The sequence below is a fragment of the Eurytemora carolleeae genome, unplaced genomic scaffold, assembly GCF_000591075.1.
Source record: "Eurytemora carolleeae unplaced genomic scaffold, Eaff_2.0 scaffold516, whole genome shotgun sequence".
In the NCBI taxonomy this organism is placed as follows: Eukaryota; Metazoa; Arthropoda; class Copepoda; order Calanoida; family Temoridae; genus Eurytemora; species Eurytemora carolleeae.
In genome coordinates, this window is record NW_019397079.1 from 81,513 (window position 1) to 102,714 (window position 21,202).

The 21,202-nt window shown below is 32.1% G+C and overlaps 2 protein-coding genes and 1 long non-coding RNA gene across 5 annotated transcripts in view; 2 read left to right on the plus strand and 1 right to left on the minus strand.

Moving 5' to 3' along the window:
* The window catches only part of LOC111711681 (uncharacterized), a 9,350-nt gene extending 7,838 nt beyond the window's left edge, over positions 1–1,512 (plus strand). The window contains exons 10-11 of the mRNA XM_023486078.1: positions 933–977; positions 1,403–1,512. Of these exons, the coding sequence (XP_023341846.1) occupies positions 933–977; positions 1,403–1,436 (79 nt within the window). The 3' untranslated portion in view covers positions 1,437–1,512. The remainder of the gene's footprint in view (positions 1–932; positions 978–1,402) is intronic.
* Positions 1,513–2,010: 498 nt separating this feature from the next.
* LOC111711668 (uncharacterized) lies at positions 2,011–5,726 on the minus strand. Its single transcript, XR_002767301.1, has 3 exons — positions 5,673–5,726; positions 3,626–3,714; positions 2,011–2,233 (listed from the first exon to the last, which is right to left on the minus strand). It is a non-coding gene; the product is annotated as an uncharacterized LOC111711668 (long non-coding RNA).
* A 5,214-nt stretch (positions 5,727–10,940) lies between these two features.
* LOC111711685 (hippocampus abundant transcript 1 protein) lies at positions 10,941–20,403 on the plus strand. 3 transcript variants are annotated; one of them, XM_023486082.1, is made up of 10 exons: positions 10,941–10,958; positions 12,059–12,129; positions 12,575–12,631; positions 13,484–13,798; positions 13,887–13,998; positions 14,786–14,868; positions 15,546–15,602; positions 16,383–16,473; positions 17,470–17,516; positions 20,140–20,403. In XM_023486082.1, the coding sequence occupies exons 1-10, from the start codon at positions 10,944–10,946 to the stop codon at positions 20,249–20,251; spliced, it is 960 nt and encodes a 319-aa protein (XP_023341850.1). In that variant the 5' UTR covers positions 10,941–10,943; the 3' UTR covers positions 20,252–20,403. The 3 variants fall into 3 exon arrangements, with proteins under 3 accessions (XP_023341850.1, XP_023341849.1, XP_023341851.1); XM_023486081.1 differs by lacking the exon at positions 20,140–20,403 and adding an exon at positions 19,444–19,588; XM_023486083.1 differs by lacking the exons at positions 16,383–16,473; positions 17,470–17,516; positions 20,140–20,403 and adding an exon at positions 16,487–16,641.
* The last annotated feature ends 799 nt before the right edge of the window (positions 20,404–21,202 follow it).

Genomic DNA, 21,202 nt, shown 5'->3' on the forward strand with positions numbered 1-21,202 from the left:
CCCGGCCCCCTGTTTTTTCTCAATAAATTAAACCAGAACGCTTCTTTAGTTTCTCAACTTTATGCAAGTTTTCAACAAAGAAACGGAGTTTTTGCTACAAACTCAATCGTTGTACTCCCTATATCTTTGCAATCCTATCGCGTAAACCATAGACATTTTAAACTATGAATTATGTTAAAATTGTTGAAAGTTAGAGATCTAATTTCTTTTTAATGAGCTCCAGTCTTGAAAAGAGGCGTGTATCACACTCCCCTTTCTTAACTTTACGGTCAAAATTGTAGACAAAAATATCCCAATCATGTTAGGGTTAAATGGAGTGAAATATAATTAGTTTTTATGATTGATCATGTTTAAACTAAAGTCTAAAAATGTTGATATTTATTTTTTACTTTTATGATACAAATGAAGATGTTTAATATATGATACGATGATATGATGACCAATATGATACGACTCAAATCGATTATTAAGCACAATAGATGGCAACAGAGAAATGGACCAATTATACACAAGTGTCAAATGTAACGAAATTTTCTCACATTAGTTGACATGTTTTCCAAGATTAAATAAAAAAGTGTAAAAACAGAAAATAAAGAACACATAAAATTGCACTTATTTTACTGTAAGATAAGCACTTTATTCTAAAATTATCACTATTATTAATAATTTTGTTGGACACAAAAACTAAATTGACACTTGTGACGTAGGAATACAGCTGTACTGAGAGTGTACAAATTCTACGTTGCCATCTAGAATCTACTTTATATATAACCTAATTACAATTCCATTTGGTTTATTAACCAATCAAAAAAATGTCTTAGTTTTGAAAGGAGTGTGAAAAATAACGAAAAAAACCAAAAACAAAAAAAAAACATAAAGGTTAATTAAAAAATTAACAAGTTTGATGATGTATTAATTAATACGTACGACAGGTTTGATACTAGTAATACCGCAGGGTTATGGAACTATGGAATAAGGTTTTTTAAGTTTGTTATTTTTTATTGATATTGATCCCTCCCCTCGAATGGCTTTCAATGGTTTCAGATTTTCATTCAATAGTTATAAGATCAATCAATCCTGATACGTACAAAGAAAAATTTATTTAGTTTTTTTAAGAGGCATGGAATTTACAAAGTTCTTCAAATTGTGTATTGAAATTAAATGAGCTAAGACTATTTGTTGGATTTCAGAATTTGTAATTATATTCGTGATCATATATTTAAATGATTTGTTCTCACAACAATTTTTTTATTTATATTTTATAAAAGATAAGTTCTATTATCGAACCAATTTTTGTTTACATTTTTATACCTTTTTTGACTTGTGATAAAGATGTTTTCTTGCTTGTTTCTAAATTTGAAAAAGTTCCTACAAAAGTAAAAGTTTTAAAATATGTGTTTAGAAAAGCTGAGATACTAGTGGTGGCACATGAGTAGAAGGATTGAACAATTATAAAAAAATATTTGTGAATATTTTAAAAATAAATTTTTGTAAATATTTAACGCTTTTAGGAATTATTTTGTATATTAATAAAGATATTTAGTATTTAGTATTTTCTTAACAAAAATAATCAAAACAAAGAATATGACTATAAGGGGGCGGTCATGAAGTTTTTCTTAAAGGGACTGTAAGCGTAATTTCTCGTGACCCTGCATGTAAAGATTAAAAGGTTTGTCTGTTCAAGTTTTAATTAAATAGGAATGTTATAACTTTTAAAAAAAATTAAAATCGTGGTTTTTTTTTACAAAAGTGACAATTGCGTATTTCTACATCCTTAGAAGTGGAAAAACATACAAATTATCAGCATCTAGTGCTTTTAAACCGCGAAAAACAACAAGATCTTTCAAATTATTGATCAGAGAAAGGTTTCAAGGGTACCGTTGTGAATCGGGCATTGTCATTTTTTTCATTGAGGGTCTCCTAAAACTATGCCAATAGTCCCTTGAATAAATAAATTATATTAAAAACTTGCCAAACCTGTGTCTTCTTACAGATAATATATCTTTATAGATATAAAATTGTTTTATATGGATAAATTGGATCCAATAACTGAGATTTGAGCAAGAAAAGACTGATTTGTTGACAGAGTAAAGGAAACCAATAATAGATTACATTCCTCTATAATGAAAGTAATCAAGTTGGATTACTAGTATTCGGTCTTCTACAGGGCCTTTAGGAACCTTTTACTGCAAAACCTGAATAGTGGCAATCAAGGAAGTTAAACCAGGAACCCCTGAAATAGAAGCATAATTTGTACTGAGCTGAAAACTTTAGAATGGTGGATATCGAGATGAATGCTAGATCCTATCTTTTTGCAAATATCAAAACTAATAATTTAGTCTTTAGATTAATTTCTTGGGATTAGAGATGCGCTTTTTAACTTTTGAAAACCGGTTTTTAATTTTTGCGCATTTCTGGTGTTGATGGTGTCATATCAATTGAATTAATGATCGATTGAACGAACGTTCATATTAAAATGCATTAAATTTATATTTGTTTAAATGCTCTAAAAGCCGGCTTGTGAACAGCTGACTTTAGTTAAATAGGATATTAGTCCAATCGATATAGCATCGTATCTGTAATTGTTATCAAATATATCTTCTATACAGAAGAAAATCAAAAGTGTGTACATTGGATACTCAGATTAAGCAATCAGGATTAAGGATATCTCATTTTAAAGTTTTAGCTCTGTACTCTTTTGGAAGAATAGCAAACTCAGCGCGCACCCAACCTTTGAGTGCTAATCAAGGAAGTTAAACCAGGAACCCCCTAAATAATAGATGCAATGTACTCTACTCTAAGAGAGGAATGTGGAGAATCAACTCAGCGCGCGCACAATTTGTTAGTGTCAATCGAGGAAGGATATGTACTGTAAAAAACTCAGAGCGCACACTAAAAAATAAATTTAGTTTTAATTTTTTTAATGTGCTGGCCTTGAAAAGTTGGACCCCTGGGAACATGTATCACACGCCACGTTCTTTACCATAGGTGGGGTGAACCCCCTCCCCCCATCTATATTAGCAAAAAATGTATTGCTTGGTCCAGGGTTAAATTTTCTTTCCGTTTTTAAAAGAAATTTTACCGATTTACTGACATAGGGTCAAACGACAAAGGGTCAAATGCCACAGGGTCAAACGAAAAACGGTGAAAAACGTGACAAAGGGTCGAAAAATGCGACAATCGGACAACATTTTTGGTTTATTTGAACTATTTTTATGCTCATTAGAACAAGTAGCCAAAGCGCTCGGCCCCTTATCCTGTCCTAGCCGCAGGGCTTTGACCAGAAATTGTCTTAACCAATCCTAACCCTGAAATAATACAAATATTTTTTCCTTCATTTTGACCATTTGTCGCGTTTTTGACCGTGTAGCTTTAAACCCTGGGTCGTTTTTCCCTTTGGCTTTTGATCCTAAGTCGTTTGACCTTAAGTCGTTTGACCTTAAGTCATTTGACCTAAAGTCGTTTGACCCTATGTCAGTGAACCATATCCCCGGCCCTTTGTGAAGATTTAAAGACTGGATAGATCAGCAGGATTAAATAAGCTGAGTTACCGAGACATCGTTTCCTTCAAAATAATTGACAGGTTGACATGTGAGAAAGATTTTAGATTTCCCAACACATTTACCTCTACTGTATGTATATATCTATATTCAGATCCGTGAAACAAAACTCTTTTTGCCTTTTCGGTTTATTTTACCATCTCCAGGGCATATTCTAAAAATTATACAAAATAAACAAATTGAATAAAGATCAAAGATTAATTGAATATAAGTTTGAATTTTATGAATAGTGGTGGTCAAATCTAGGATCGGGGGGGAGGAATGGAAAAGAGAGAGAGAGGGGTAGAAGAATTTGTAACTTCAGAACAGTTTGTTTATTAATTGTAAAAAAATGAAAATATTGGTTCAAGATTATATCGCTGTAATTCCATTTCATTTCAAGTACCAGGATGACTTGACCAGCTAGAGCAAGCTGTACAGTGCTCACTGTATAATACACATGAATGATCCCCTTCTAGTGAAATATATGTAATATATTACATACAGGGTGTCTTACATCAAATTAGACCGCGTTAATGGGTCTAAATTACGATTTGGGGGACAAAAATTTAAGAAGAATGAATCACTTAAAACTTAATAAGACTAATCGAATTTTCTTTTTGCAGAAAGTGCAAGATTTTTCTGATATTATGTGCGTATTTTGGCGTTAAAGATCGGAGATAATCTAATATGACATATGATATGATATATGGGACGCTCTGTATGAATATTGTGCTTGCAGTATCTGTGTTAGTTAGATGTATATATTTCGACTAACATCGCTTATATTACATCACAATAAATACATTTTTAATTCTATAATTTATAACTAAACAGTCACTAGCCAGGGCTGCTTCCTAACCATTTCTTGTTATTTTGATTAGTTTTATAGATACATTTTATTTTTTGAAATCAACAAATAACTTCTTATATTTTTCATATTCGTTTCGAAATTAAGTACTGAAAATGTACATTTAATATTTAATGGAATACTATTCCAAACTTTCGTAAGAAATATTTTTGTTTCTTACTAATTCTAATTATAAACTTTGTGTCCTATTAGGTTCTACAAATGGAGCAAACATTCCATTAAAAGACAACGGAAGTTTTTCTTTTATATATTTATACATAAAAGAAGAAGCATTATATATTTGTGAATATCAAATTATTTCGTTATTACATTGTTTATTATGCGCCCAAAAACTCTGCCCAGTGTTAAATCTATAAAAGTTAGACAAGATTAAAAAAGTATATTTTTCAAATTCATACAACTTTAAAAAGAACAATACTTTTAATCTGTGTAAGTCATTTTCGCAGAATATTGTTTTAATTTGATTCTGAATTTGAAAAGTTTTGTGAATTATTTCTCTAAACTTTATAAAAGATGACTTTTATTTTTCAGGTTAATTTTGTCTAATTAAAGGATAAAGTTTTAAATTCTTTGTTAAACAGAAAACCAATTTGTTTATTTATTTGAAAACTTGATCAATTATGAAAAGGTTAAGCTGATCCAGTTTAGATTGAATGAATTGACGGGTGTATAAACCCCTTGCCTTCTCCCCGAACCTTTAATTAAACTTAATTAGTCCAAACTTTTATAATTAAACATCTTTCTCCTGCAACAGAGGGAGAAAATTTAATTGAAAATATTATAATTAAATGGAAATATGACGAGCACCTATAAACGAGAAATATGAACAAAAATAGAAGTTCAGATTAGAATTAAAATTAGAATTGTTGAGAAGTTCTCTGATTCATTATGAAAAGAATAAAATGGATTAAAGGAGAGGGAGGGTGGACGTTTTTACAGTAAATATTAAATAAGGATTCTACAAAATATGATACTTGGTACATTTTTTGTCGTCGTTAATAAGTAATTTAAAAAAATGAATTTTCAAAATCAGCCCACTAAATTAGACAACCCAGGAGGATTTTAAAGATAGAATTTACACTCTTACTGAACAATTTCGAACTGTAAAAAAGTCTCAAACGAATCCTGGAAAATGTCTCAAAATAATACTGTATTTTCTACTCAACTACCATGTCTTTCCGGGATCACTCCCTTTGAAATTGTGAAATAATAAAAAGTTTTATTTTGCAATTTTAAATCAAGTAAAAATAAGATAAATTTACCTTATTGCCAGTTCAAGAAAGAGGGATGGGATCAATTATTCCTCAAACATTTTGCAGATTTTACTGTTTTTATTGGAGGATTTTAAAAGAAATTTTAAAATATAAATTTTGTTCAATCCTTTTTTTTTAAGGGACCTGCAATTAGTTCAACCATTTTGAGGCGTTTATTGCAAACACTAACAAACAAATGAACATAAAAAACATCCAAACATATACATTATCTATATAAAAGGCTCTTTGCTAATATACATATATTTGTATATGTATATGTTAACTATAGCTTGCCAAATGGTTGGACCGGATTTGCTGAATTTTTTTTGGGAAACTCTTTGATGCTTGCAGGTGGTAACTAAGGCAAAAAATTAAGATTATTTTCCAAAAATAAAAAAATAAAACATTTTAAAAATCTAAATATTTTTAAAAGTATTTCTAAAATGTCACGGGCACCACCAGGCTAGTTTATATATATAAAAAATATATACAGGATTGAAGATGAAAATATTGCTATGAGGGTTTTGAAGCAACAAAACAAGATGGCCGGGGGATAATCAACTTATTCCAACACAGGAAATTCACAATATTTATCAAACCCAAGAGCTCTTCACCAGCTGCAGAAGCTAGACAATCTGGAGGGAAAATTCATCCAGGAATTAAAAGAAATTTTTATAAAATTTAAATAAAACTTACAGTGATAACCAGAAAACTCTGAAATAGGAAGACGACTTTTAGAATCAATCTATAACTCCAATAAGCAGGATACACATCAATTGTGCATTTCAAACAGACCCATTTCACTAGGTTAGTGATTTGATTAGCACTTGTAAAAATATTAGCTTTCTAACAATAAATCAAATACACTTTAGTAGTTAAATAATGTCGTCTTACTATTCCACTGTTTTCTGGTATCATTGTATAATAATTATAAAAAAGTTTTTAAAAAGCTGAAAAAATTATTGATAAAAAAACCACTTCTGATAGATAGAAGTTTAAAAATTCCAGCCCTTTTCAACAGTCAAATTATATCGTTTGTTTTGTAAAGTATTATAATAGGAGACATAATTGAAACCATGGCGCGACCATGTGTTCAAAAAGAGCTCAAGCAATGGACGAGACTATATAAGGGTCAGCGTATTTTTTAGTTAATTTAATTCATATACAGCCTACGTCGTTTATATCAATACAATGAAGACCACTTTAGAAATCATGGATACACATAAACAAGGAAACAAAGAGAAGGTGCCAATGCACAGCTTCATCTTTGTTTACTTGTAAACTTGTAGATTTAACAAAGCTTTAACACGCACCTCTGCCCCTTTAGTAAAAGTAAATTCATCCTATATGATGGATGAAGTCTGACCGCGTCAACCTTGTTGCGCTAGTCCTGTCCATAAAGCTAGGTTCAGTACAAATTCTTGTTTTACTAAGTACCCTTATAAAACATAAACAAACAAAATGTGAACATAGCAGACGAAACTCTTACAGATTACAGCTTTCTCGAATTCGTCACTGAATTCCCATGTTTATTGGGACACCCTGTAGCTTTAAAATCCATTCATAGCAATTTCTGGATACCTACAGTGGTAGGCAATTTTATCAATACAATGAAGACAACTTTAGATTTCAATTTTTGATTTCTAGCAAGCTTTCTAACAGCATGGATTCACATAAACATGGAAACAAAGAGAAGCTGTCAATTGACAGCTTCTCTTTGTTTACTTGTAAACTTATAATTCGAAAAAAGATTGTTAACAATCAAAACTTAAATAAAAAAATGTTTAATCCAGAGCTTACATTGGCAAATTGACAATTCCAATATATTAGATTATGTTTTGAATCTTCTTATTGGTTTAAATATTGTAAACAAGGGACCTCTCATCTCAATGCGCATAGTCGACTCCTCAAAAGTCCGTCAAGAAATTCGATATTGGTTACAAATAATCAATTAAACCCCCTTTATTCCTAAAACCCAACCTCTTCAAAAGTTTCGGGCTCAGGTCTCACGGGATTGAGTAATCTATCATAAGTTTGAACCATCTATTTTAAAGTTAAGAAGTATTACTTAATCTGATCGAAAAATGAAGATATTAATTTTAAGTTTAGATTTTAATATACTAATTTATAATTTTCAAACAATAAAGTAAAGTCTTAAATTTTTCTTTATGGCAACCATCTTTCCCTATAAATTAAACTGAAACACGAACAACGCTATTTTTATTTTTCTGTTTTTGATGACGAACTTTCAAAATTTTGTTGAGAAAATTTTTTTTGATTTTGAATTATCGTGAACCTTACCTGTGATTTTCCACAAAAACCGCCTGATTGGTTTGATATATTTGATATATATATATATATATATATATGTATGTATCTATATATATATATCTATAGATTAACTATTAGATTTATTACAGATGTCTTTTAGTTTAATTGCGGGTCTTTCAGTTTCTAAGTAGTGTTAATTAGTTAAGTATTCTAGACTGAATTACTGAATAAGCCCCTTGGCATAGAATTCCTCGCATAATCTCTAATTAGATCACAGCCTTCTCCATAGAGATGAGTACGTTCAGAATTTGTTTTTTTTCAATCATTCTGAAAAAAAATATTTCGTTCGTACTCAAAATTATCGTTAATATCCTTAAAGCTTAATGTCGTTTGTTCATTAAAAAAAGGTCGTTTTCCAAAATTTTTGGAACATTCTGTCGTTTAGTAAAAAAGTTTGAAGGATTTCAAATCGTACATTTTTAATTTTTTTGTTCGTTTAAAAAGGCGATCCTTTGTTTATGTCTCTGACAATCCAAGTCGTTCGTCAATCTTTTGTTTGTTTTCTGAACGACACCATCTTTCATTAAAAATGTCGTTCGTTCTCAGAAACGCTGTCCATCTCTACCTCTCCATCCTTCTACGTAAACATAAGGGGGGTATGTATTAGTGGGGTTGGGTGCAGGAAGGAAAGACAGATAAAGTGAGGGGAGATTTGCAAAAAGAATTNGAAAGAGTGGGGGGGGAAGGGAATGAACAGTTTTTGTGAAATCTCAAGCGCAATAAATTATGCAAAGTTTTTAATTTTACTGTATATTAAAGTTTTATGAAAGAAGATCTTGGATTTAATTATAAAAGTTCCTTTTCATTAGTTAGCGCTGAACAGAGATAAAACTTAAAACTTCTCATTCTAAAGATTAGTCTTTCATTTATCCAACAATACTACATTAAACAACATATCAAGATTCCTTTATACTAGGGAGGGGGTGAGGTAGGCCCAGGCAAAGTTCCGTAACGAAACGGAGGTTTTCGCAAAAGACGGAAGAGTCCGTTAATGAACGGCAAAACCGTTGATCTTTAAATTGTTAACGGAAAGGATTAGCCGTTAAAAAAATTTACGGTTATAAATGACATGGAAATTTTTCTGAAAGGGTGACTTACGTTTTTTCTGCTACATATTGCATTAAAATTGTCCGATAACGCCGTTAATATAATTGAGGTTGTTAACTAACGGTAACTTTAAAAAATAACGGATAATACTATTAACGAAAAGCAGTTTTGTTCTTGCCCTTTAGAATTTACGGCTACCTGAGATTTAATTTTAAAAACCGTTGGGACGTTCCCCGCCCTAGGTTCAGCCTGCAGGGACGCCATGAGCCCTGTGAAATGGTCTCTAAACCTCTAAATTCGCAGATGAGTATTTAAAACTATCTGTCGCTACCTGGTCGCTACCCCATCCCTATCCTTTAAAATAGATATTTCACGCACCTCTGACCCTTTAGTTAAAGTAAATTAAACCTAATGTATGAACGCCTCAACCTTGAGTGTCTGCTTTATTAACCCGATGTCCGAGCGATACAGTACAAACTGGGACCGAAAAGGTTGGCCCGACTCGGAAATTCAAATGTACTCCGGCTGCCCGTGATTTATAGATGTAATGTCTAAATTTGTTTAGAAAAAAACATTTGTTAGTAATGCAATGTTTTTTTGTATATTTAAGATAACACTGCATAACTATTTAAAGGTAAAATATTTTCTTTGAAAAATGCTATCTATTATATCTATTCTAACGTTTAGGGTAGCGCCAGGTCATTATATTTGCGAATAAGGCCTGAGGGCTTGGAGACCATTTTTCGGGGCTCACGGCGGCCCCCCCCCCCCGTCCTCCCTCTTTATACAGAACAAACAGATATGGGGCAGTGTACAAAAATGGAAAGAGGGATAGAAAGGGTAAAAAGCTAAGGTTGCATAAACGATCGATTGTATGGAATTTATTTATTATTTACTATATGTATTAAATGAAGGTGACTTGAAACTAAAACGACAGTTCTTTTAATTAAGATTTGACCAGAAGTATATTATCCTAAACCTAGAGTCTTTGTTTAAAGAGGATAATAAGGGGAATGTAGGGGAAGGGGATTGGGTAGGGTTCGGGGGGGGGGAAGGGTAGAGAGGGGGGATATGTAATGAGGGGAGTAAAGTTTTGATGGAGTATTGGACAAAGTTAGAAGATTAATCCTTCTCATCTTCTAAATCTATACATACAGTGGAACATAAAAACTATGAAACATGAGACTACATTAGAACTTAACCCCTGAATGGCCGTTATATGGCAGTAAACAAATTGTAACATTGTGCCGGGACAACTATAGGATTGCTTAGCCTATCCCCTGAAAACACTTATTTGCAATTTTTGCCGATTCAAAAATTAAATACATCCTTTCCCCTTTCTCGGTTAAAGGAGGGGCCAGGGGGAGGGAGTGGGGGCACCACAAGCCTAAGATGTATTGTGGTTATTTTTTAAATTATTTTAATCAATATTTTAATAAAAACAGAGTAATGTGGCAAGTATATAGAATGCATGGCTGATAAAGAATGTGTGGTATAGTCTCCGAGTATTTAAAACAGTTGCAGTGGATGTAAAAAGAAAATACAACTCAATTGAATGTTTATCCTTTGATTTGTTAGAAATGGTTGAACTGGTTTAAAAATTAGTTGTTTGTTTTTTCTAGTTTTAATTCTCAGGAGCTAAGTTTTCCACATACTCGAATGTTCTATAATTCCCTTTGTGCATAAACCCTTGATATTTCAAACTTTTATTTAATGCATAGTTTGAAATATCAAAGGTCTACGACATTGGGTTGCTAAAATAAAGTGATTAGAAAATCAGAGTCTGTAGCAAAAACTCAGTTCCTTGTAAAAAAGAAATTAATTTTTTCAGCTTAATTTACATACTCTCAAGTCTTAGTTTCTGTGACAAAAAGCAAAATAAATCAGCAGTGTCTTGGGAGAATGTGGACATACAAGGTAGTTCTGTAAATTTAAATTTGATCCGGACCTGCACATAGATTCAGCCTGCTTATAATAAGTCTCATTCATTTTTAAGACAGGGTCGACTTTGAAGTGTCGCAACTCCTTGGGCTTTGATTTTACCGCTCTAACTCACTTATGATTTTCTGTAGCCCTTTACATGTATACATTCTAGCACATTAAATCACTTGTTGCTAGCTTTGGTTTTTAGGTAGTAATTGGCAAAATTCTCATCGATTTTTGCTTGAGAGCGAGAGAGGCCTTTAAATCACAGTGCCTACTATAACTGCCGGTTCAAAGAACCTGTCAAATCTTTCGTGTTGGGATGTTTAGAAAGATGAAAATTTCCCTGTATGATAATTGAAGGACTGCAGTATGGTTTTGGTGAATTATATTGGCGTACAAAGCCTAGGGGTGTCAGAAATGATTTTTTTGCATATTTTTAAAAACTTCTATAAAACGTTTAAAGTTTAATTTTTGATAAAACTTTTTGTTCTGGATGATTGCAAATATCTATCTAAACTTTCTTAAACCGGCATATTTTTTCAATATTCATTTAGTTAAGAGTTTGAGTCAAAATAAGTATTAATAAATATTGCTTTATATCGAGTAGATATCCTTAAACATATCGATGTGAAACCTTACAGTGAGTAGGAAAGATTCTGCAGAACAAAAGTTGCCAAACAAAACAGAATTTTTATTTTGAACAAATATATTTAGAACTTATATAGAAGCTTTTCTGGGTTGCACTTTACTCTAGTTTTGCATTATTTTCATTAGTGTATAACAGTATAAAAGAGGTTTATTAAAATCTGCAAATTGCACATACCTCGATACAAATAAGTGCTTGTTATGGGATATTCAACAAAACTTTTCTTTCAAAATTTAACCATAGGAAGATGCATGATAAGGAAAAAATTTAGGATAAAGAACAACAAATGTAGGACGTACAGTCAACACATCCGCAGTGTACACTTGAAAATCCGAGCTGGGCCAACCTTCCATCTAGATCTACTATTATCTTTTAAACTTTATTTTATACTTATTGTTAAAGAAAAAAATGTGAATAAAAAAAGATTTTCTTGCACCTGATTTAGGTGAGAGAAGCTGTCAGTAAATGGATTGTACTTGAACCAGTTTTCTTCTTCTTTACATTCACACTTATAAAGTAAGAGATTAAACAACGCACTGTTAACAAACCGGAAGTATTTTAAGTTAACGGAAAATTAATTTTTAAAAAACAACATAATCGTTCATTTTTAACTCGTTAATAAACAAAAATAGCGGCAACTTTCGTTAATTTTCCAATTTTAAATTGTCTAAAACTTACAAAAATATTGATGTTTTTCAAGTGTTTAAGTGATTTTTAATGTTGTCTTAAAATTTTTCAGGCTATTTTTACCTAAACTTATCGTTAACGACAGGCTCGGTTAACAATTTCTAAAATATTTTCCGTTCAGTGCACCGTTAACAAAATTTAGATCGTTAACCAGTGGCTGGAAAAAAGTATTAACATGCCCAGTCCTATTAACAATCATTAAAAGTTAAAATTCAAAGATGAGTGTTGCTGAAAAAAAAAGAATATGATAATTATATATTTACTTTATTTATAGTTCCATCAACAAACAAAATTGCTATTTTGAACAAATTGAACGCATATCGAGAATCAGGGAAATACATAAAAATATAGGATGAGATTTTTTTAAGGCTATTTTTTCCCATTGTGCAATAATCTATTTCTAATGACAAATACTTCATATAAGTCTAAGTAAGTCTGTAACAGGAAGCATACAATTTAATGTAAATCTTTTATAATGAAATCACAATAACGTGACTGTTAACTGAAAATTAAAAGTGAAAAATAAAATAAATCTATTTTGTAAAAAGATGAAAATAGATTAAGTAAAAAAAAAATCGGAGAAAATAGATTCTAGTCCAATAAATGGCAATGTAAAATTTGTACATTCTCAGTACTGCTGTTTTCTGACGTCACAAGTGTCAATTCAGTTTTTGTGTCCAAGAAAATTATTATTGATAGTGATAATTTTTTTAAAACTTTAATAATTTATTTTTGGATAAGGGTTGTGGGCACAATTGCTCACGCATAAAATAAAAACGAAATATCAATAAATCTATTTCCAGTTTGTTATCAAAGTCTTTCTATTATTTTGTTCTGCTCAAGATTAGTTAAAAGTCATACACCCCAACGTTTTGTGTTGCGCCATTGATTTAAAAACTTGACTATGGGTAACCCTGTAACACTTATTTTGCGCGGGCTGATAGTGATAAATTTAGAAATAAGTGTTTATCTTGAATTTTATGTGTTCTTTATTTTCTGCTTTTACACTTTTTTATCTAATCTTGGAAAACCTGTCTACTAATATAAGAAAATTTTGTTTTCCTTGTTATATTTGACACTTGTGACGTCGTGTTTGATTGGTCCATTTCTCTGTTGCCACCTACTGTACTTGATAATCTATTTGAGTCGGAGTACGTGTTTCTAATGTATTTCACCTTGGCAGTACGAATATTACCGATACCAGCAACGTGTTGGTCCAACAAGAAACCAGTTCCTTGATTAGCTACCTGTCTCAACTAGAAACCGGTTTATCAGCCCTCGTCCTGCTCATCTTCGGACCTCTGTCTGATATACATGGACGCAAATCCTTTCTTCTGTGGAACCTATTCCTCATTGGAATTGGGAACTTGGGCTTTGTTCTCTTTTATATATTGAAAGATGAGTTTAAAATATATTTGGGAACTTATATATTTTTTATAATTTCTACAGTTATTGGTATCGGAGGAGGAATTTACAGCTTCTTCATGCTTGCATTCAGGTGAAAATAAGAAACAGAACATTGATATTATTTTTGGTTTAAAAGATTTTTTTTAGCAGTTCCAGCAAATTTTTTGTTTGTTTTTAAGTTATGTCGGCGATTTGTCTAATGAGGAACCAGACACTCGTATGAGAAGATTCAGTTTTGGAGAAATCATGGCAGTTGGTGGTATCATTGCTGGATCAGTTACACTCGGGCAGGTAATAGGTATAGCTAGATCTTCCGTTAAAATGCTAGCAACAAGTGGGACTGGATTATCATTTAATTATTCTACATGATTACCACTATTTAGGGGGGGGGGGGGGGAGGGCTGGGCACATTCAGACTTTTTTCAAGCTGGTTCCTAATGGTTAGTTAATATTGCCAACCATTTCCAACTCTTCAGGGTACTGTTTGTTATTAGCTGAGAACTAAACGATAAGTTCTTTTTTATTGCAGGGGAAAATTAGAAGACAACATTTAAACACAATAAAACATTGGATTTTGAAAACAAACATATGTTCTGTAACTATGCAAATTAATGTAGAAAAATTGACAAAAGTTGATATTATCTTTAAACATAGCATTTTTTTCTGCTAATTTTTTCATAAACATTTATGTTTTAACAGTAATTCCTTTAACGAACAGAAAAAACCGTTAATTTTGAGATGAAATAATCGTTAGCTGCTGGCACAGTTAACAATTATCTAAAATATCTTCCGTTAATGCCTTTAATAAAACTGCGATTATTAACAACTGCTGAAACTGAGAGAAAGAACGGAAAATACGTTGAGTTAAGGAACAATCAGTTCTTAGTTAAAAGTTGTTTTTTGAACAAGTTTAACTTTAAAAAGTTTTAAGGTGCCCAGCCCTTACTGTAACAGGGTTAAATAGCTCTTCTTTTGGAGATATTTTCCATTTAAAGTTGTGTTTAACTTTGTTTTAATATATCATCATTTGTCAAGCAATTTATCTTAAACTTATTATACTCACAAAATTTGTACCTAGGTTTCCCATCATTTTGGAGACATATGGGTTTTCTTAATCTCTTCTGTTTTAATATTTTTAGCATTTTTCTATGGCTTAGTCAGGTAAATGTGAATAAAATGCAACATCAAACACTATGTGCACGCTCTCACGCAAAAAACAAGAAGTATTTTCCAACAACTCCTTTTGCAGTTCAGTTGTAGAAACAACATAATAATGAATATGGTTAGGGCTATAAAGGGGTAGAAGTGAGTTTGTAAGGTAATTGGACTGTATGCAGTACGAAAACACTAACTTTCGTAGATGTAAAATACACTTCGTAGATGCAGAGCAAGTCGTGAGCGATTGCATAATTAAATGACGTCACTGTTTTCCACAGTTATGCGCATTATAATAGACATATGACTACAAAACAATTATAGTTATTAAAAGCAGGTAAACGGTTATGTCGAAATAGTAGTAACCCATCGCATTGCACACCTCTACTGATGCATTACAATGAAATTGCCATGGAATGTACTCCCTCAAGTGCAATGGAATATATATACTCCCTCCCACCCAAGGATTTTTTTTACGCCTATATGCGCCAATGGCGAAGATGTCGGGTAAATAATACTGGACTTTATAGGTTGTCCATTGGTCTGTAGAAGACTAAATATTTGCAGGGATCGCAAAATTACTGCATTACATCAAAATACTTGTCTCAGAGTAGGACAATTAACATATTTGTCTTTGTTTAGATTGATTTAAAAATTAATCGTTATAATAACAATTAATTCAGATTAAGAAATATCAAGCCTAAAAGCTTAGCTTCGAATCCTAGAACCCTGAAGGAAAGGTAATTTGTTAAACTTTTTATCGGAAATTATTTGACTTTAAAGATTGGACTTTTCCATGGAGGACAAACTTTACACTACAAACTCTGGTTTATTTGAAGTACCGATCTAACTTGTAAGCAGTTGAGCAAGTTGTGAAAAGACTAAAAAGCGCAAATCAAATGAATCATTGGAATGGCCATTAAAAGAGGTGGTAAATGTTGTGAATTGCAATAATTAAAATCAATTAGGTTCAGTTTGCCTAATTTTGATGCATAAAACACGCTGATTTAACCACATACAGGGTAGATTAGACAAGCTGGTACAAGTAAAAAGTAGACTAGTCAATCCTTGTACTGGTTCAGATCATGCAACTATCGGGCTTATGTGAAATACTAAACCTAAAACACTGAAATTTAGACGGCTTCTGTTTTGTTGACCATATATTCATATCATTCTTCTGTTGAATCCAAATCACATGACTCCAATCATTGAATAATCCAAACCGGTACGAGGATTTGCCGGTTTAGAGTAACATTACCAAAATAGCATTCAATCATACCGACCAGTCTAGACTACCCGATTGGCTGGCAAGATTACTGTGCGATGAATTCCATTAATGACAGACATTAACCCATGAAAAAAAAAACAGTTTATACCTTATTTTTTTATTGGTCAAATCGTGATTGTCTTAGCTCACTGGGAACTGGACCAATTTAGTTTTTTAAAAGGAATGGGTAGCCGGCTAAGCCTAGTTATCTCAGATTGAAGACACATAAGTAATTGTTTGATTTTTCATTTAGAATTTTGAACATGTTTTTGATTCCTTTCAAGTCAAGGGCCAGGAACCAGAGAGCTATGATTATTCTACTTGCCCTTTGCTTCTTTTTACAAGTAAATATTCCAGGTTTTTAACGTTAGAGGGACTGTCGATGTAGGCTCAAGTTTAAGAGTTTCATGGACGATTCACTACGGAACCTTTAACTCTTTTTTTTGAGAAATAATGTATTCTAAAAGGGACTGTAAAGGAAAAATGAAAGGGGGTATAGGATGACACCTGAGAATCCCAGGCGTTGAACGATACATAAGACATCTATCTGATGTTCCTGTCTCGAGAAATTGACATAAAACTTTGTCATATTCAGCAAATATGCAACCAATCTAAAAACGATCATATCCCACAGGAGCCTGAGATTCTCAGGTTTGCTCCTATTATAATTTTTAATTTTGATTTTGCATTTTTAAATAGATATCATTGATAATATTATTTCATATAGTCCGTATAGTCTGTATCACGTCACCAGAACTTCAGCCAATGGCAGTGCAGTATACTGGTCATGTGATACAGATGGAAATTTTTCATAATAATTTGAAAGTTATTACTCTTAATCAGCAAAATAAACCATCATTCATTTTTCTTTCAAGACATATATTATTAATAATTTTCTTTTATAAATTACTCCGTCTTTGCATTAGAGGGACTGTTAGCTTAATTTTTTGTGACCCTCCTTGCAAAGATAGCAATTCCCGATTTACAACGATACCCTTGAACCCTTTATCTGCTTTTCTAAGTTTAAAAGTGTTTAATTCTGATAATTTCTGAATGTTTTCCTGCATAAGAAATGCGCAAGTCACTTTTGTGAATAATTTTCAATTGAAAATGAACAGTTTTTAAAATTAAATTGATTTGTAAAACTTATTTGGACAATTTTTTAAGACTAAGACAATTTCTATCTGAGTGCAATTGTGATGAATCAGGTTTTGCACCACCTTTGCATGAAAGGTCACTTAAAATTACGCTTACAGTCCCTTTAATACCTACTCCTTGCCGGTCAACCTCTTTAATTTCCATTGTTTCTGTTGTGTCTATTTTACTTCTAATTTATATAGGAGAGTTCATATATAGTGGAAGACAATCTACTTCCTCTTTATACAAGGTTATATAAATATAAAAAAGGGATTAGCGTTTTTCAGCTCTTTTAATCTTTTTAAATGACTCGAAAATGTGATGAAGGATGTGTTTTTAATTTTAGAATAAGGTTTTTAAAAGTAAGTTTTTGTCTTGCTATTCTTCTGTTTGGTGTTAAAATATGTAGAATTTTCGAAAATCTCTCCGTTAAAAGCTAACCATTAATGTTAACAAAATAAAAACCATTTAAATCTATCTGAAACCCCTTAGATTTTTCTTCCGGGCTTTCCCACACTCTAAATTAAAAAGTCGTGATTAAGCGATAAAAAGTCGCCTGATCGGGTGAAAAAGTTGGATGGCACCCGATTAGGCGACAAAAAATCACTTAACATAAATCGCTTATTTTTAAAAAAATCGCTTTGTTTCAACAAAAAATTCGCTTATACTGCAGAAGAAGTTGGGGACTGCCAAATAAGCGACTGAAAATCGTTAGGGGCCTAGGACTCAGAGCTGTAACTTATTTCAAATCTGAAACTGAAGAGTGAAGAGTATTAAAAACATTAATTTGCTGTTTTTTTCTGCTAGTTTTGTTTGATGGAGAGATAAAGTAGTACTTGCAAGGTAATTGGACTGTATAGTGTATGTGTACCTTTAAAGTATCCAAGAAGCCAAATGTTTTGAATTTATGGTTTAAATTGTGCCCCCCTAGAAGCTCTAAGGGGGGGGGGGCAAAAAAAAATTTCGGTTCGGGCATATTTTGCCCCCCCCCAGATTTATTTCTGTATGCGCCCTTGTTGCATGGCATCAAATTGGGGATTCTTGAAGAAATAATTAGAAATGTAAACATAAAGTATTCATTATTATATTTTCTAGGCATGTTTTTGTCTCTCTGCTTTATTTTAGATTTTAATAGAATAATAAAAAATTGGTAATTTTTTAAAGTAAACAGAAATAATTTTAAACATTCGACATAGTTTTACGCCAAATGAAAGCAGCAAACGAGAAAATTATAATTGAATGGCCCCATCACCCCTTCTATAATTTAAATATATTTTAAGCACCTTTTCAAGTCATTGTAAAAGATTATTGAGGCTATAAACCGCTAATCCCTGTTTTTTTTTGGGTCACCGTGTACATAGTTGTGATATTGGTTTTTCTGTTTGTTTGTTTTCATGTCCGATCATAACTCATAAGCCCCTGAACCGATTTGCCTTAAATTTTTATTGAAAAACTTGGGAGAACTGCGAATATGTTCTAAGAGTCAATAAGTTTAGTATATCAACTTTAATAGCAAATATTTTGCTTCCCGGATAAATTGACCGAGTGTGGGTAAACGGCAGAAGTAACTATGAGTAACCTGGGCAGTGCTGTGTTCCCAAGCTAGTATTTACTAAAACTGTAATAATAAAAGGCTTTCAGGGCGCTTCGCAACCTTTCTTCTTGAAATAATTTTACCTTTTAGATGCAATCATTTTTACTTAATATATTGTACAAAATAATCATTTCAGAATTTGTTCAGTTTACAATTCGAATAGATGTACAGGTAGATAAGCTAAATATGAGTGCAAAGAAATAAGGGCAAAAAATACTTGAATATAAATTTTATTTTAGAACTAAGTTACGAAACCAGTTTTGCCTCTATACTTGTGTTTCCTAATAAAAGTCGACCCACTCTACTTAGAAGCTAAAACTCAAGCTAAGAACACTCCCGTGATTCTCCCGAGTTTCAAATTCAAAATTTGAGGCAAATTCGTGAAAGATTTACGATCAGGCATATAAACAAACAAACAGAGATTGCTACTTTATTTATATAGATAAAGAGCAAGAACTATTGATTGTTTTTGTTTTTAACTGAACCATGCATTTATAATTATTTGTTAAGGTTGTTTTATCATTTGGACTCATCCCAGATTATCACTTATAAAGCTGTTTATTTTATTTGTACAATTGTTTAGGCTGTTGTATAATTGGGACTCATCCCGCCTCATCACTTATAGAGCTGTTTATTTTACGTTTACTTGTTTAGGCTGTTGTATAATTGGGACACATTCCACCTCATCACGTATAAAGCTGTTTATTTTATTTTTACTTGTTTAGGCTGTTGTATAGACTCATCCTGCCTCATCACTTATAAAGCTGTTTATTTTACGTTTACTTGTTTAGGCTGTTGTATAATTGGGACACATTCCACCTCATCACGTATAAAGCTGTTTATTTTATTTTTACTTGTTTAGGCTGTTGTATAATTGGGACTCATCCTGCCTCATCACTTATAAAGCTGTTTATTTTACGTTTACTTGTTTAGGCTGTTGTATAATTGGGACTCATCCCGCCTCATCACTTATAAAGCTGTTTATTTTACTATTACTTGTTTAGGCTGTTGTATAATTGGGACACATTCCACCTCATCACGTATAAAGCTGTTTATTTTATTTTTACTTGTTTAAGCTGTAGTAAAATTGGGACCCATCCCGCCTCATCACTTATAAAGCTGTTCATTTTACTTTTACTTGTTGTATAGTTGGGACTAATACTGCCACATCACTTATAAAGCTGTTTATTTTACGTTTACTTGTTTAGGCTGTTGTATAATTGGGACTCATCCCAGCTCATCACTTATAAAGCTGTTCATTTTACTTTTACTTTTTTAGGCTGTTGTATAATTGGGACTCATCCCAGCTAATCACTTATAAAGCTGTTTATTTTACTATTACTGCTTTGGGACAGTTTACTGTCTTGCCGATCCTTCTTAAGGTAAATTAATGGCAAATTTCTTAGACGTTCTTACATGGGAAGAACCATGGTCACACCATGGTTATGCTTCAACAGAGCAGCCTAGATAGATATATACGACCTATAATTGTACCTATAGGTAACATGAATAAGAAATTGGCCATATGTGAAATTACAGGGTTGACCTTGTGATTGCGTAGATCAGCTAAAGTAAATTACACGTAAGATTAAAATCTTATATGGTGTCAATCCACGTGCAGCCGTAGTACATTTGAATTTCCGAGCGGGGTCAACCTTCCCTGTCCCAGTTTATACTGTACCGCACGGACATTGGGTTAATAAAGCAGACAATCAACAGGACTAGCCGGTGCAACAAGGTTGACGCGATCAGACTTTATGCTTCATATATACATGTTGAATTTACTTTTACAAAAGGGGCAGAGGTGCGTGTATCATACCTCTTTTTATTGAACAGTTATTAAAAAGAACAAAAACCATTTTCAATATCTAACCATGTAACCGTTAAAATGCGCTTTCTTGTTTTTCTTTTTAAAATCAAAACTAGAGGAGCCATGCGAGGTCACAATGGTTTTTCAATGCTTTGGACAAAATTTTCTAAAATTTAGTTCTGTTTGGATCTTGGGAAAAAAATAAAATATGAAAAATAAAATCTAAAATATTTTTGAGAACAAAGGGAAGTGAGGGGGTTGGGGTACATAAATCTAGATTCTACGCCCAGATAGGATTAAGTAACTTTTTGAGACTATTTTTTTTCCTGGAGGCAAAAGATCCATTTTGTTGACTATACTTTTTTATAGAAAAGATTGGGACTTGTTGTTCGTATATTTTGTAAAAAATCACTTTTTGATAAGTTATTTTAAAGAAAGGTCCACAATTGCAGGGTTTGAAACCTCAAGGATTTTTTAAATTTTAGTTTAAATATGAATTATTAAATTTGAAAAGGTGAATTGGGGAGTATTT